The 14,462-nt window shown below is 35.8% G+C and overlaps 3 protein-coding genes across 8 annotated transcripts; 1 reads left to right on the top strand and 2 right to left on the bottom strand.

Annotated features, from left to right (window-relative positions):
* Positions 1-43: 43 nt before the first annotated feature.
* Positions 44-4,261, top strand: LOC124413223. Of its 3 annotated transcripts, none has more exons than XM_046893663.1 (11): positions 46-223; positions 393-737; positions 964-1,109; positions 1,299-1,500; positions 1,573-1,774; positions 1,848-1,968; positions 2,051-2,210; positions 2,291-2,622; positions 2,709-2,785; positions 2,903-3,241; positions 3,409-4,261. In XM_046893663.1, the coding sequence occupies exons 2-11, from the start codon at positions 425-427 to the stop codon at positions 3,452-3,454; spliced, it is 1,938 nt and encodes a 645-aa protein (XP_046749619.1). In that variant the 5' UTR covers positions 46-223; positions 393-424; the 3' UTR covers positions 3,455-4,261. The 3 variants fall into 3 exon arrangements, with proteins under 3 accessions (XP_046749617.1, XP_046749619.1, XP_046749618.1); XM_046893662.1 differs by having other exon boundaries at positions 1,558-1,774; XM_046893661.1 differs by having other exon boundaries at positions 44-223; positions 1,558-1,774; positions 2,709-3,241.
* Positions 4,262-4,347: 86 nt separating this feature from the next.
* Positions 4,348-5,449, bottom strand: LOC124413234 (protein yippee-like 5). Its single transcript, XM_046893683.1, has 3 exons — positions 5,227-5,449; positions 4,936-5,126; positions 4,348-4,819 (listed from the first exon to the last, which is right to left on the bottom strand). Exons 2-3 carry the CDS (start codon positions 5,094-5,096, stop codon positions 4,630-4,632), a joined length of 351 nt encoding a protein of 116 aa, XP_046749639.1. The 5' UTR covers positions 5,097-5,126; positions 5,227-5,449; the 3' UTR covers positions 4,348-4,629.
* Positions 5,450-7,535: 2,086 nt separating this feature from the next.
* On the bottom strand, positions 7,536-13,136 carry LOC124413105 (HMG box transcription factor BBX). Of its 4 annotated transcripts, none has more exons than XM_046893469.1 (8): positions 12,902-13,136; positions 10,227-10,421; positions 9,569-10,021; positions 9,234-9,421; positions 9,004-9,126; positions 8,825-8,932; positions 8,451-8,740; positions 7,536-8,287 (listed from the first exon to the last, which is right to left on the bottom strand). In XM_046893469.1, exons 1-8 carry the CDS (start codon positions 12,926-12,928, stop codon positions 8,205-8,207), a joined length of 1,467 nt encoding a protein of 488 aa, XP_046749425.1. In that variant the 5' UTR covers positions 12,929-13,136; the 3' UTR covers positions 7,536-8,204. The 4 variants fall into 4 exon arrangements, with proteins under 4 accessions (XP_046749425.1, XP_046749426.1, XP_046749428.1 ...); XM_046893470.1 differs by having other exon boundaries at positions 7,536-8,284; XM_046893472.1 differs by having other exon boundaries at positions 9,004-9,075.
* Between the last annotated feature and the right edge of the window lie 1,326 nt (positions 13,137-14,462).

The raw sequence follows: 14,462 nt of genomic DNA, 5'->3' as shown, positions 1-14,462 counted from the left end.
AGAGATGCTGTGCACCAGCCAATGAGAACGTTGGAATGCCACAGGAGCTTGGCTGTCTTCTGTCACGTAAAAAATTTACGAATTTTACCCCGTGAAGCCGTATTGTCGGCTCGTAAAATATTGTTTTATTATAGTTCGAGTCTCAGTGGTTCACGCCGGCGTCTCCGAGACGAAATGTGCCCTTCAATACGCCTTATTCTCATCAGAAACAAATAATTTTGAGGTTAGTGCCCAACTGTCAAAGTTTGAATTAACACCTTTCTTTTTTTATGTACACAATATTTTCAGTCTATTTACCTTGTTGTTGCCGCGTTTCGAGCGTTGTTCGAGTACGTGATAAACGGGCATATTTATGAACGAAATACTTCATGACTTCATCCTTCCGATTTCAGACACATTGCACAATTTATCATCGTTTCCAACAATGTCGCATGAAATATTGCACCTTCTATGCAGCCCCATGAAACTTGAGCGAGATCAGGCAATATCTGAATTAAATAAAATACTGCCAGCTTCGAGCCAAAGTACTGTGCAACAATTCAAAAATGCCTTAATCGCCGCAGCTGCAAACAGAGAGGCGTCGTGGGAGACGAAATATGGCTGCTTATTAGGCACTAAAATAGTCGTTAGTTATCTCAACATAGAAAATGAACACGACCAACTATTTATAAATAAGTATAAGGACACAGCTTTGCAGTACCTAATTGACGATGAGCCACGAATTCGAATAGCCGCCGGTATGTAATTTGAAACTGTCGCTTTGGCTATTTGCCATAAAAGTATTTTCAATTCCGTGTAAGCGTATTCAAAATACCAACTGTCATTTATTTTAGAATACATTAGAGGTGCCGCTTTTCGATTACCTATTCATTTAGTTATTTGTTCTGTTTATGTTTCGCTATTTAGCATACCTATCACGCTTTCCTTTTTGACATAATAGTAATGCTAACTTTCTGGTCACAGGGGAAGTTCTGGGCGCACTTTGCGCAAAAGCAGGCCCTCTCTTGTATTCTGAGATAAAAACGTCCCTTGTTAATCTCCTATCGAGTCAAATTGATTCTCAGAATACAGATCAGCAACAGATTATGCACAAAATTGCATCCAGCTCGGTGAGTAAAGCTGTAGTAAGATAGTAGTCTGTTAATTACCTTATTCTGCATCACCAAAAATCAGGAGGAAGTTGTTTTCCTCCGGATATTCTAAATTCAATTTATCAATACCATTGGAGAAAGAAATTGTTTGCCCTCCGATTCTTACAATATGCTAAACAGAGTTCAATTGACATAAATGACCATCAGGAAACAGGTGACTCGTCAACCGCTTTAGAAACAACGTTAAAATGTCTACAAAATATTGCTGAAGGATGTGGTCATGAATTTCAACCATTCATTGACGCTGAGATGTTGAATTTGGTGTTTCGGAGCACCAAGCACTCCTGTCGATTTGTTAGAGAAGCTGCGTTTTATCTTTGTGCTTCGTTAGTGACTAATGCAGTGGACGGTAAGCATCATTCTCTGCTAAAGTCACAAACTAAAATTTAAAGAAATACAATCATAGAACATTTTTTACTAGATTATGGTGAGTGTGATAACACTGTTATCAATACATACGGCAATGAGTTTGCCCACAATTTATCATCTGGCCTATCGGACAACTGGTCGCAAGTTCGTTTGGCAGCCAGTGTTGCAACTAGAAAGTTTTTGGTCGCCTTACCTATGGCCAAGTCCAGGGAAGCATATTATCCTGAACTTTTACCAAAGATTTGTTTAAACAGGTGCGAAATGAAGGACTTACTTTTTCTTACTCGGCCTAATTCCACCATGTCAATTCAAATCTGATGGTTTCAGGTACTATGTAGCTGAGGGAGTTAGGAATTATTCACAAGAAACCTGGAGACAAGTTACAGGTCCCGATGGTAAAGCGCTAGTAGAAAGATTTGTAAACGAAACAGTCAATTATTACATAAAAGTAAGTTCGTTAAATTTGAGACATGCATTTTAATGCACTGAATTAGTTTCCTCGCAAACTGATAATTCATTTTTATATTCAGACAACACAAAGCGATAATCATGCAGTTAGAGAGGCAGCTTGTTCGTGTATCGCAGAATTAGCAACGAAAATTGATTCGGAATGTGTTCGTCCACATGTTCAGCAACTATTATCTGCACTTGGTATTTGTTTTCAAGATGATTTTTGGCCAGTCCGAGACGGTAATATCTTTTAATTTCTAGCCCTTCTCTGTAACGATTCAAATGAATATTGGAAATTTAATCTTCATATAAAATTCCAGCTGCGTGCTTAGCTTGTGGCAGCTTGATACAGACTTTTCCGCAAGAATCTCAAAAGGCTCTTCCCAGTTTGTATCCTATGTTTTTCCGGAATTTGGAAGATCCAATTGCAAGTGTACGCCAGGACGCAGCTATTGGACTAAGTAACATAGTCAGAGCTTATGGCACTTCAGCTCTGGCTGAAGTTCATCCAAGAATGGTAGCGGGATTGAATGGTGTCAGGAACCAACCAGACTCTAGTCTTCTATTTTCAGAGCCTAACTCTAAGCTAAATACAAATTATACGAGTACTCGTAGATGTCCGCAAGTTGCAGATCCCACCGATGATGTACCGGTAAGTAAAAATTTCTGGGCATGCACACTAATAAAATGATGAATCTTTTCCCATCCAGATATTCTAACAGATAAATCCGTTCACAGATGTATAAGTATAACAGACATACTGATTTAGATCACGTGAAGCGTAAACCGAGCGAGCCATGGGAGCTAGCAGATGGGTATTTAATATTTATTCTAGTATACAAAATACCCAAATGTTTACGATCTAAAGAAAGTTTAATGATTTTCATGGAATTTTCTATGCCATTTTCACGAGTGAAAAAATTTTTTGTCAGGTGTTTACATCTACTCGGAGAACTAGCAATGATTGGAGGACCTGCGTTAAATGTAGTGACCGAAATTTTACCGCTCCTCGCTGAAATTTCAAAGCTGCGTCACTATAGCAATCATTTGCAGCTACTAGAAAATTTGTGCAAAACACTTCCCATTATTTGTACCAGCATAGGGAAAAAATATACGAAATCTTTAGTGCAAGATTTCTTTGATTCCATTTTCTATGCATTAGAAAGTGAAAATGCACTCACATCCAGTGCTGCTAGTCAGTGTCTAAATACATTGAGCTCTCTCATTGGTCCCTCTATACTGCGTGCAAAGGTGCAATCATACAATCCAAGGTAAATGTTTAATTTATTTAACCGAATGAATTGCTATCACTAACGTTTTACGCAGCCCTGTATCTGTTCGTCACTTGTGACATTAGTGCCAGATGCTCACTATTATTGTACTGAATAGAACAATTCTTACCGTAACTAAATAAAGTCATGCACCATTATTGTTTCAGTTATCTTCATCATTTGGATGCAAATATCCACATAGCACCGTTATAACGCCAAAGTTAGACAAGACAAATTTATACTGAACTGACCAAGTTTAGAATTATAAATCAATTTTTAATATCCAACGCATAATTGAGTGTGCGTGCTTTATAAAACAAATTAATTTATTATATGTTTCATATAATGTATGTGTGCTTTATGGCCAAAATTTCAAGAGCGCCTTAAGAATTTCCAAATCCATAGTCAATTCATACAATTTTAATAACTGTATATCTATCAGCATGTTCCTGTTTTACCTCTTTGCATTCTAAGAATTGAATTTTATAAACTTTGTAAATCTTGCATAATAAAAAATAAAAAATATCGATGCATAAAAATTCCAATTTCGATGTACATGTTCTATTATTATGTATTGGAACATGAAATTTGGAACGTGTTTGTCATATCTAAAGGGCGAAAAATTCAGTCAATGTGAAGGATAAGATCCTCGAGAAGCAGAACTAGCAAAGTTTAGACTTAATTTGGTGCTATAATTAACTGGATATGAAATATTCTATGGATTGCATTTTACGCAAATTGGCAAAAATAATTGAAATAAATTATTCAAATCGAGTAAAATGCGTGCATAAAGATTTACATTTATTTCCCTATATATATAAGATATTTATGTATAAAAAACATTAATAAATATAAGTCACTTGTTCAGGTCTTGTACCTCCATTTTCTAAATTTTTCTCTTACCAGCATGGTTGCTCGAAAAATTGGATGATATTACTGAGATCTGTGACTTCTGAACAGTTACTGCTTTCTTAAAGCATACTTAAACATCCTGTATCTAGTTTTAAACATCAAATTCTGACGAAGACTTAAAGTGGAGATAGGAACCCAAAATTCTGAATGACAGACATGATACAGGATATCGAAGGAAATCATCACATTTTATGCTTAAATCAACATAAACTTTATATATATATATATATGTATAAATATCATAGTAAACATACAATTCTAACTAAAGTCAAACAAATATTCTACAGGGATGGATGCTTGCTGCCACAGGTAATATAGACTAATATCAACACAAGCTTCATCGCATTGGCTAACGGCAACAACCCCAACCAATTTTGTTGGGATAACGTTCCATTCTGAGAAATATATCGTCAAATAAAGCTTCTCATTACCTGTGACGCTCAGCACCGTTTCGCTTCCAATTGTAGGCTCGAATATTAGATATTCTCGCCCATTCCATCACTTTCAGTGACAAGCGCCCTCTCTAAGATGACTCTACCTTCTTTGTACCGCTGGTTGTCATCCGTTGCAAATTCGTATACCCATCCAAGTTTGGCATCACAATTTTTGCAGCTGACATCGCGCACCATGTGTCGACCCGTTAGCATGACTCTGTCCTGTACCTCGCTAAGCATTATTCAATCAATTAGATTCTGTAACCTGACATTGAAAATAATTTGCTTTTTCGTACGTTTCATAAAAATCAAGAAACTTCAAACGTTTCCGTTCCGTTGAGCAGTTACCTGTAATTGAGGTTTACCACTTTATTAAACAGAAAGGCTCGTCCGGTCGCCCCCGTAAATCTAGTGCTAATCAATTGGCTTCGATTCGTTAGATTCGTGTCGCAGGAAGCGCAGGAGAATAGACGAACGCCTCCAATATGTTCGAGGAATATAACCCCCATTTTATTCGAAATAATCGAATTCCAGCTGATCTGTAATTGTAAACAAAGCAAATGTCAAGTCAATGGAGGGGGGCTAAATAGCCGATACACGGCCGAACGTAAACATAGTTAACGAATTGAATTTACCGACCTTTTTTTAGCCTCTGTCCAAAATTATATAGGTTCCGCAGTTAAACCTCGGCGGAACGATTTCGACTGATCAACACTTCCTCGCGACGAACTTACGACTGCGAGGAATCATTGAATTTACTCAGCAATCCCGAAACGATTCCAGTCCCCACAGGCCTTATCGAGAAACTAAACACGTCCGACGAGCGACGATGTGTCATTGCTTGCAAGATGGCGACAGAACTTATTCCCGTTATTTCGAGATATTTGCGGAATACGGCAGATGGCAGCATTTTCGCTGTTATTTTTCTTGGTCAGCTGTTCCCGAAGCGCATCAAGATCAGCTGATTTTGACAGATAAATTAGTTTATTGCGGATCTTTGATAACTTTCAAGCGTTTTAGATCTTATTATTTACTGAAGAGGCGTCCATCCGAATTTTAAGTTCAGCTTTTGAATCGATCGATTATTGATATTATTACCCGCATAAAAATATTGTATGAAATTCTCTAACTAATTCATGAATACAAACTAAATGTTAAATTATTGAAATTAGGTAATAACTGGATAATATGTATGAACACGTCATTTTTGGTAAAGTTTGAGATTCGCTTTAACTGTAGTTAGTGTTCAAAAGCAGATGTTAAAATTGTTACATCAAAATATCATATATTTATTTATATAAACAGTATACAATATGTTACAAGTATACAATATATATATATGCTTGTGTAAATTATATATTTTAAAGCTAGTTACACAGATTTTGTGCTATAAAATTTGAAAAATTTTAATTTCAAAATACCTCATCTTTTATCTCCTTCTTCTCCCTTGCGACTAAACATTTAAATCCAACTACCCGCTTTCCATAATGTTTGAATAATTCGGCAGATCGTAATAGTGTATTTTGTATAGTATGTAGATTGATATACAAAGGACCGATAGAAATTAGCTTTGAGAAAAAAAATTTTTACAATCAAATTAAATCATGTTGGTCATTGTTTGTAAATCGGTACATTTTTTATCTTTGCAAGGCACGTTTCAAATAGAATAATACATATCTCCTTATAATCATCCAACAAAAGATTATTAACAGTTGGTTGCTTCAAACGTTGATAGAAGAATACTAAAGACAGCCAGCTTAATGGCCTTTATTGGTACTAGGAATGGGGAAACAAAGGAAAAGAAAAGGAAAAGAGGGAATAAGGGACATGATTGGTATAAGCAAGTATCTGTAGAGATAGGCCCACTGGAGCTACACAATAATTAACCAAAGTTGACTGTTTCTAAAATTCTTCAAAAAAACGCTTTTAACAATCTAAAATTGCTTCCAGAATTAATTTTTTGTTTTTAACACAATTAAAGAGATATAATTGATAGAAAAATATAAAACATTAAAAATTCCTTTTAGCCAAAATCACAGACAAGTCTCTTACTTTCTCCACCAGTGCCAACAAACTGGCATCCACAAAATCTTAATTCTATATATGTTAGTTGATATAAATATTATTAATATACATTCAAATATATTAGTTTTAGTAGTCTTATCGTTACAAAATATATGTAAGTATTCGTATATACGCATGTATATACGTATTATAGGGTTTGTTTATACATTTTGATTATATCTTTCTTGTATTTTTTGTTGGTACTGTTTGAGTTATTTTTCTTTCGAAAACAAGAATTATCCCCTCATTTTGTATTTGTTTTTTTCCCCGTCCCAACTGCAGTAGACTTTGTAATACTGTGTGCCAGCTATCTGCAATGCGTACACCAAACGTTTACAGAGTACAGTCAGGATAATTTATATAGCTGTTGCATAATAATAACACTTCTTATTATTATCATAATTGCTACAGTCAACAGTACATAACAGAAACGTCAGAGATATTCGGTACCCATTAGATTTAAATACGGGCACAGCAATCTCAGACAAACCCGACTAATTTCTACTATTGAAAAATTTGCTTTCAGAATGGATCTCATCTTCCGTATAAAATTTTTATATCGTATTATGTATTTGAATATCTTATTCAACTCTTTGAAAAGATGTCTATTCGTATATACATATATATATATATATATGTATGTATATATATATATATATATATATATATGTATATATATATATATTCTCGCTATATGCTATATTCACTAATCAACTATGCTGTTTAAGAAAACGTCGAAGCACCATGACATCCGGCTAGTTCGTTTATATACCGATCGTATGGACAGAAAATAAAACTGGGTATGCATATACCCAGCATTACATCAATGTTCATTGACATTTACTATGTCAATAAATAAATTTGCAATACTTATAAATTTTTTCGTTTCTTTAGCAATGCGAAAAAGAAATTTCGGAAGCGAGAGAGAGAGAAGGAAACTTGAAAGAAAATATAAAGCTGCAAATAATCACAAGACTCAAAATTAAATTTCAAACCAAATATCCATACGAATCTGGTATTATCAAAAATCACGTAAACGAATAGTAAGAATTGATTAACGATGGAGAAATAATATTGGTAAATGGTGTTAGGTACATGCTGCGGTAATAACTATGGTATAAACGTAACTCGTATTAAAATATTTTAAAAATATCCCTGTTTACCTATACTATACGGTCACCTATCACTATATGTATATTAACGAAATTTCTTATATTAAGTTTCATAAATTTAATGGGACATAATAGTGTATCAATAATAACAATGATAATAACGTTTATATTCGTGTATATATATATATATATATGTATAAAATATGTACCGTGAATATACCTTGAAGGAGTTCACTCGTTCTCACAGTTGGGCCCAACTCACAGCAGTTGATGCAAGTCACAGTATCACCTTGAGTGCCTGGACGAGATTGCTTCGAGAAATATTCACGGTACGTATATATTTGTATGTGTGTAGTATCAAATTACATATTTTGGTGGTGTTGGGGGTTGTATTACGTTAAGTTAATTCGAACTCTCATACAAAGTTTAGAGGAGGCATTATTATTTTGTGAGTTTGGTTCGGTCGGCAGCAACTGCTGCAAGGCAGGCCAGTGCACCAAGGTCCGGAGCTGTACCCCATTCTATTGGTTTAATTAAATTTGAATGAAATTTTTTCACATTAGAATAAAATGATGAACTACCATGTCATTAATAAGTCAATTCAGAATGAAAATATAAGGCATTGCATAATTAATTTGACTGGTTTTTTTTTTATTCTATGCTTGAACATTTTTTTCGAACACATACCTTTAGTGTCTTGGTTTTCACTGCCTTGGACTGCACAGCTTGCTCCAGCATTACGCGTGATGCTTTGCTTTCGTGCTTTTCGCTTTTGACTTCCGACCAATAATGCTCTTTCTGATACGTCATTCGACTGCTTAATGGTTGACCAATTACTATGTTCTTGACTCAAATTGTTGTGGTTTGATTTTTGTAAGATCTTTTTCTTCTTGATACGCTGCTGCTTTTTCTTTTCTTGGAATTCTTCTAAGCTCAGAGATGGCAGCGCCTCTATCTTTTTTTCTAAATTGAAATCTCTGTGAAAATATGTAATTTGTTAACGAAACTATTCCTGAACGAGGTAAAAAATCTGTTTCGAGTGCCACGGCTCTCTTACTCACTCAGCCTTGAATCTTTTGCGAGGGGTCCAAGTTTCATATTGCAATTGACCACCTGCTTCTTCTATCTCTGTTTCTTCTGGTTTTGAAGCCTCGAGCTTTCCCTCAGCACTACAATTAGCAGTAAGAATCATAGAAAATACTTAATGGCCTCAATAATTGTGCGAATAAAAAATGGCTACCTTTCCACCAGATGTTCTAATTCACCTCGAGTGCTACTGCTGCCTTCGCTGCTCACGGAGTCAGTCTTTTCACTGAAATTTGAAGAAATTGAATTCCTCCTTTCAATTGTTTGTTCTTCGAGACTAGAAACAATAACGTAGATCAAATTTTTCACCTAACAATATCAACGGTGTAAAATAACAACCAGATGATCAGATGAGACGAAAATTGAAAACGGAAATTAGAATACCTGAGAAATTCAGCTGCTCTTCTTCGCCTTGTCTGCTGTCCAGGTGGCCCGATAGCTCGCGACTGTTCTGCAAGAAATTTCTGATAACGTAATCCTTTGCAGGTTCTCTCTCCCCGAAAAGTACTTTCCTCAGGCGATCCTGCACCTTCGTAGTACAAATTATTGGCACTCTTCTCATTATCAACACCCTGTATGCGAAAAAAGAGTTACTCAATACTTGTCTGAGATTGAATGGCGACCTTTGGACTAATGTTATAGTTTTCAATGAAAGTTCCGAGAGGAAAGAGAATAAATATTTTTTTATGTACAACATCATCCTAGAGAGTACAACTTACGATAAGTTGTTGATTATTGTTGTTGGATTCTTTCTTTTTTTCACCGAACAAGTTGATCTTAATTTCCCTTTTCTGACTGACGGGGTGTGGAAGCTCGGTACACCGTTTTTTCGGAGGTTTTGGTATGCTATCGTCGTTATCATTTGTAATATTATTTGTACCGTTTGTTACTGGCAAAATTTCTTCCGTTTTTATTTTTTGTGGGGTAAAAAGGGAACTGAGACCACCAATTTGAGACTCATCTGCCAATTTTCCAGGCTGAATCGATTGTCCCTCTCTCTTATCAATCTTTGTGGATTCTGACGCTGAGCTGTTCAAATATTGGGCTTGCTGATCACTCAAATCCAATTCTTGTTTCTTATTGGTTGGTCGAGTTGTCAAAGTGCGTAATGGTGGTGCAGGTAATTTGTACCATTTGAAATCTGGATTCGCGTTAAGAAATGCATCTTTGTACTGAAAGAAAAAAGAAACCAACCGTGTTATTTTATTGAACGTTGGCAAACAGCCATGAATCTATCAGTTAAACGTATTCTCACTACAAACTAGCTCGGCATAATTTTAATACAAAAAAAGCATTGCGTCGACAACAGCTTAAATTTATATCGGCTATATATTAACAGCTGCTGAATTTTTGTTCTCCACTTATTCTATCTCCTACCTCTTGCGCAAGATCGGTGTAAGAACGTTTCTGATCAGGATGAAGAGTCGCCCACCATTCGCCGAGCACACGAGTTACCGCGCGATTCTCTAAATGTGGAAAGCCAATTCGCACCGCGCCACGATGTCGTTTGCAGAAAATTAGGAATGCATTCATTGGACGCCTTGCATGATGCGCTGGCTCCCTTTGATCCTGTTTATCATATGCATGAAATGTTAATCTATTTCTTTACCCACTTATTAATGTTACCATGTGTTAACAATTTATTCATCAGCAAAATACTTGTTGACTTATCGTTTGAAAATGAATGACCAAAAATTGGCTACTTCCATTTTGTTTGACTTTTTTTTTTGAAGTGAGAAACGTTCGATACTCAGTTTTAATTAAAACTTATCAGGCTCATTATGAAGTAATAAGTTTCCTGCTAAATTCAACAGAAATGAAATTTGGTGTCACTGGTTGAAAAAATAGTTGAATGACCTAATTGCAAAACATGTATTTAAGATGAGAATTTCGATTTGAAATTTTCATTCACGTCCCTTTACAATAGTACATTTGAGGAGTTTTCAAGATTTTTCACAAACCTACTTCCAAAGCAACGATTAATAAGTGTAGAGTAGATATAATTTTATCAAGTATTATTAGAAGTTTCATGCAATACTTGTCATATTGTTTTCTTGGATCTATAAATATACCTCGAGAGGAAAACATGATTGTCTTATGCATTGAAAAATAAGTAAGACACCTGAAACATCTATTAAAATGTTAGATGTGGTACTATGACTAGCAATAAGAAATATTCAATATTAAATTATATTTAAAAAAAACACAACCATTTTCATCAACATACGTATAAATGACAAGGAATTTTGGAAGACTGATTTGTGACGGATGAAACCTATTAAACTGCTTAATGTAACAGAGTTCACAAAGAGAAAGTTTTACCAAGGTTGAGAAAATTCATGATTCTTGAAGTGTAATTACTTGATGCATTAAATTGTAGGTACTGATAAACTAAATTGAAACAATTTAGACTGCCCTTTATAATTTTATCTGCCATATGTTGGAGGAAGAAATTGATTAGAAAGAAGACCGAGACTGAAAAACATAAAAAATTCTATGGGAAGATATAAAATTGTTGCATGCAGTACTCTTTTTGAAAGAGAAAAAACTTTTATTGTATTAGAATAAGAGCAAAGTTTTTCAAATAAAGGTATTGAATAAAAGAATATAAATTCAGAAATGTTCTTCGGATGTTTCCAGACATCTAAATACATGGTTGAGCTAACTGCTATTTTTATACCCAGATTTTAATGCTGACATTAGTGGCAGCCTTCTAACCTCAATTATCAAAGAATCAGCAATATGGACAAAGATGTTTCGTTGTTATTTTCATTTCCAACGCACTCAACGATCCCCACTATCGTAGCTGGATATGTTTTCTTAAAGATTGTGATTCTTTACAGTTTGAAGAATGTTCAGATAGACATAACTTGGAAAACTGACGTCGTTGACTGTCATGAGTTATGAAAACAGTAATTCGCAAACTGACAGCAACCAAATATTAATATGATACATATTTTTTCCAAACGACGTGTAGGTGCGACGAGAGCATATGTGAAATAGTTTGAAAATCCTAAGACAGCCATCGGTCATCTGTATCTGACAAGAGAATTTTTCTTCAGCCTTCTTAGTGCAGAGATGTGAAGTGGTAGAATTTGGCAAATATTGCTCCTATTTTTAGTATTAGAGGTGATATTTTTTCAACAGAAGACAAGCAAACTCCCAGATACAAGGTTACCAAAATGTCGTTACTTGGTTAATTTTTAATTTTATTCCTTTGTCACGACTTTCATTCGCTTTCGAAAATTCCGTTTGCCCGATATATATATATATATATATATATATATATATCGTAATATAAGTTAGTTAAATATGAGAAAATATTGTCAGATTGATTAGAGATTGTAGACAAAGTAAAGGAATTCGTCGAAGCCGTGTTTCTGTATTGTTGTTGAGTCATTTAGGAATATTAGGTGCTATAGAAGCTTCGGTCTTATTTGTTGGAGAGCTGGGATGACGAGTAAGGAAAAGAGAGAAAAAAATTCGGTCGAATTTAGGCGACGAATTGGGAGTGAAAAAGGTGGAGCCGTAACGTGAGAAATATTTGATCATTCCCCGACGTTATAGGTGTTGTAAAATAAGAGAAAAGCCGTGACATGTCGCAATGACAAAATGACAGCTGCTTGCGAGGAATGTAAATATCACGAATTGAATATCACCGATCTCGAACGTACGTGAATATTTTGTACTAAATTTTCATCAACGAGATTTGACGAGGTTCTGAAAACGAGTTGTGGCAAATAATCGGCGAATATATCCGCCCCGTATTACAGCAGACATAAAGTAATTCGCGACGATAGCTCGTCGGTTTTTATTTGTCAAATATTTCTTCAAAGTCTCAAGGTTAATCCGCAGTCGCCTGTCGTTGCTTTATTTTCTGCGATGACACGGTAACGAATTCCGATGATTTTCACAGAAATTGACCAGCCGATAAGACGGTTGCTTTATCATTTGACCGTAAAATGTATGCGGGATTACGTGTCGGCCGAGGATGAGAAGAATCAACCTTTGAACGAGCCAATTCTCATTTCTTAACAAGAAGAAAGACTCACCTCTTGACGTTGTTCGTTGGCAGCCATTTCACTAAGTTAGCGCATAATGTGCTGCTTCGCAAAATACCGATAAATCCGTCAGCCTCGGTTATGAATTAAGACTGAGAGTTATTTCAATTATCACACCACTCCCGTCAAACTTCCACAAAATATGTCCCTTCGTACAAGAACCGACGTTCAAACACTTATTATATAAATTCGAATGAAAAAAAACCTACTTCGCCCACCGAGCGAACGTCAAATCCAAAGTGTTTTCGGGGACTTTGATGTAAAAATGTCTGTCTCTGTCCCCTCCGCTATCAGCTGATTGTTGTGAAAAGCTTCGGCCAATGCGCGCGCGTGCCGCTCAATTGAACGTTTGAAGTTGAAACTGACATTACGACCGTATCTCGAGGCCCAAGATTTTGCTGCAATTTTAACGAGCGTATTATCCCCGTATTTCTAAGTCACAAGCCCCACGGAGCGGTTCGTTTCCACGTATGAAAACTCCCGAAAATAATCCTCACTCAGTCACTCGCGTGTCAATAAGAATTCCTGCAATTTTCTCGCCGCTTCGATAGTTCTCGTCAAACTCGGTTTTTTTCTTCAACCGCTGATCGTCGTTTAACCCCTAAAACACGCCTAATTTTCCTACCGTGATTATACGAAACACGGCGTAAACGAACGGCCGATAATCCGACAACATGTCTCGACAATTGGTATCAGAGTTTTATACAACATAGGTATGCATAATCCAATCGGTTGCGCGACTCGCTGCAACACTTTGTCAATTATTGGTTTGATTTGACATTTGACATTGTTTGATTGGTAGGTGCTGCCGCCCTAGCGGCCAGACGATCAACCAATCGAGCTTCAACTGCATATTCACAGCTCTGAGTCGAGAGAGAACGGGAATAAAAACGATACGACACGACACTGTTTCGAGAATCGATTTTCACCGCTCAGACGGAATTTGAATACAAATATTGACAAGAATGTCTTATGCCTTTCGTTCGCTTAATTGTCCGTAGATTTTTACAAACGACAAATTATGAACAGCGAGCGTTGTTATCCGTTCGAATATACAGCATAAAGCAGAAAAATTACAGATGAATAAGATTTTTTAACGCCTAAACATCCGTATCACACAACACCTTATAGATAGTTATTATTTACACGATTTTGGACGTACAAATTGCTCACTAACACACGTCAAGCGGATTCGTTTTAACGACCGTGAGATAGAAATTAATTGACGTATTTCACATCCATCAACCACTTATAATAAGGAAAAAATACGAAATCAATTGTTGAACTGGATGGATCATCACCAATCGTTCAAACTTCACGTCGAGTGTCTCGACAAATGTGTAAAAACCACTATTATATATAAAATTCGGCGTATTTAACTAATAATTTTTATTGATTATCGTGTGTGTCAATTACAGTTCCAAACATATGTTAACAATTATTATTTTTCATTTATTCAGAGAGAAAAACGCGCCACACTCGATTCAATAACAGCTTACGTCGCAAAATTTTACTCGCAAAAGCGGGAATGAAAGCGAGCAAAGTCCGGTCT

This window comes from Diprion similis, chromosome 12, assembly GCF_021155765.1.
Source record: "Diprion similis isolate iyDipSimi1 chromosome 12, iyDipSimi1.1, whole genome shotgun sequence".
In the NCBI taxonomy this organism is placed as follows: domain Eukaryota; kingdom Metazoa; phylum Arthropoda; class Insecta; order Hymenoptera; family Diprionidae; genus Diprion; species Diprion similis.
Note: the sequence above shows the minus strand (reverse complement) of the source record. Positions and strands in the feature narration are given on the sequence as shown.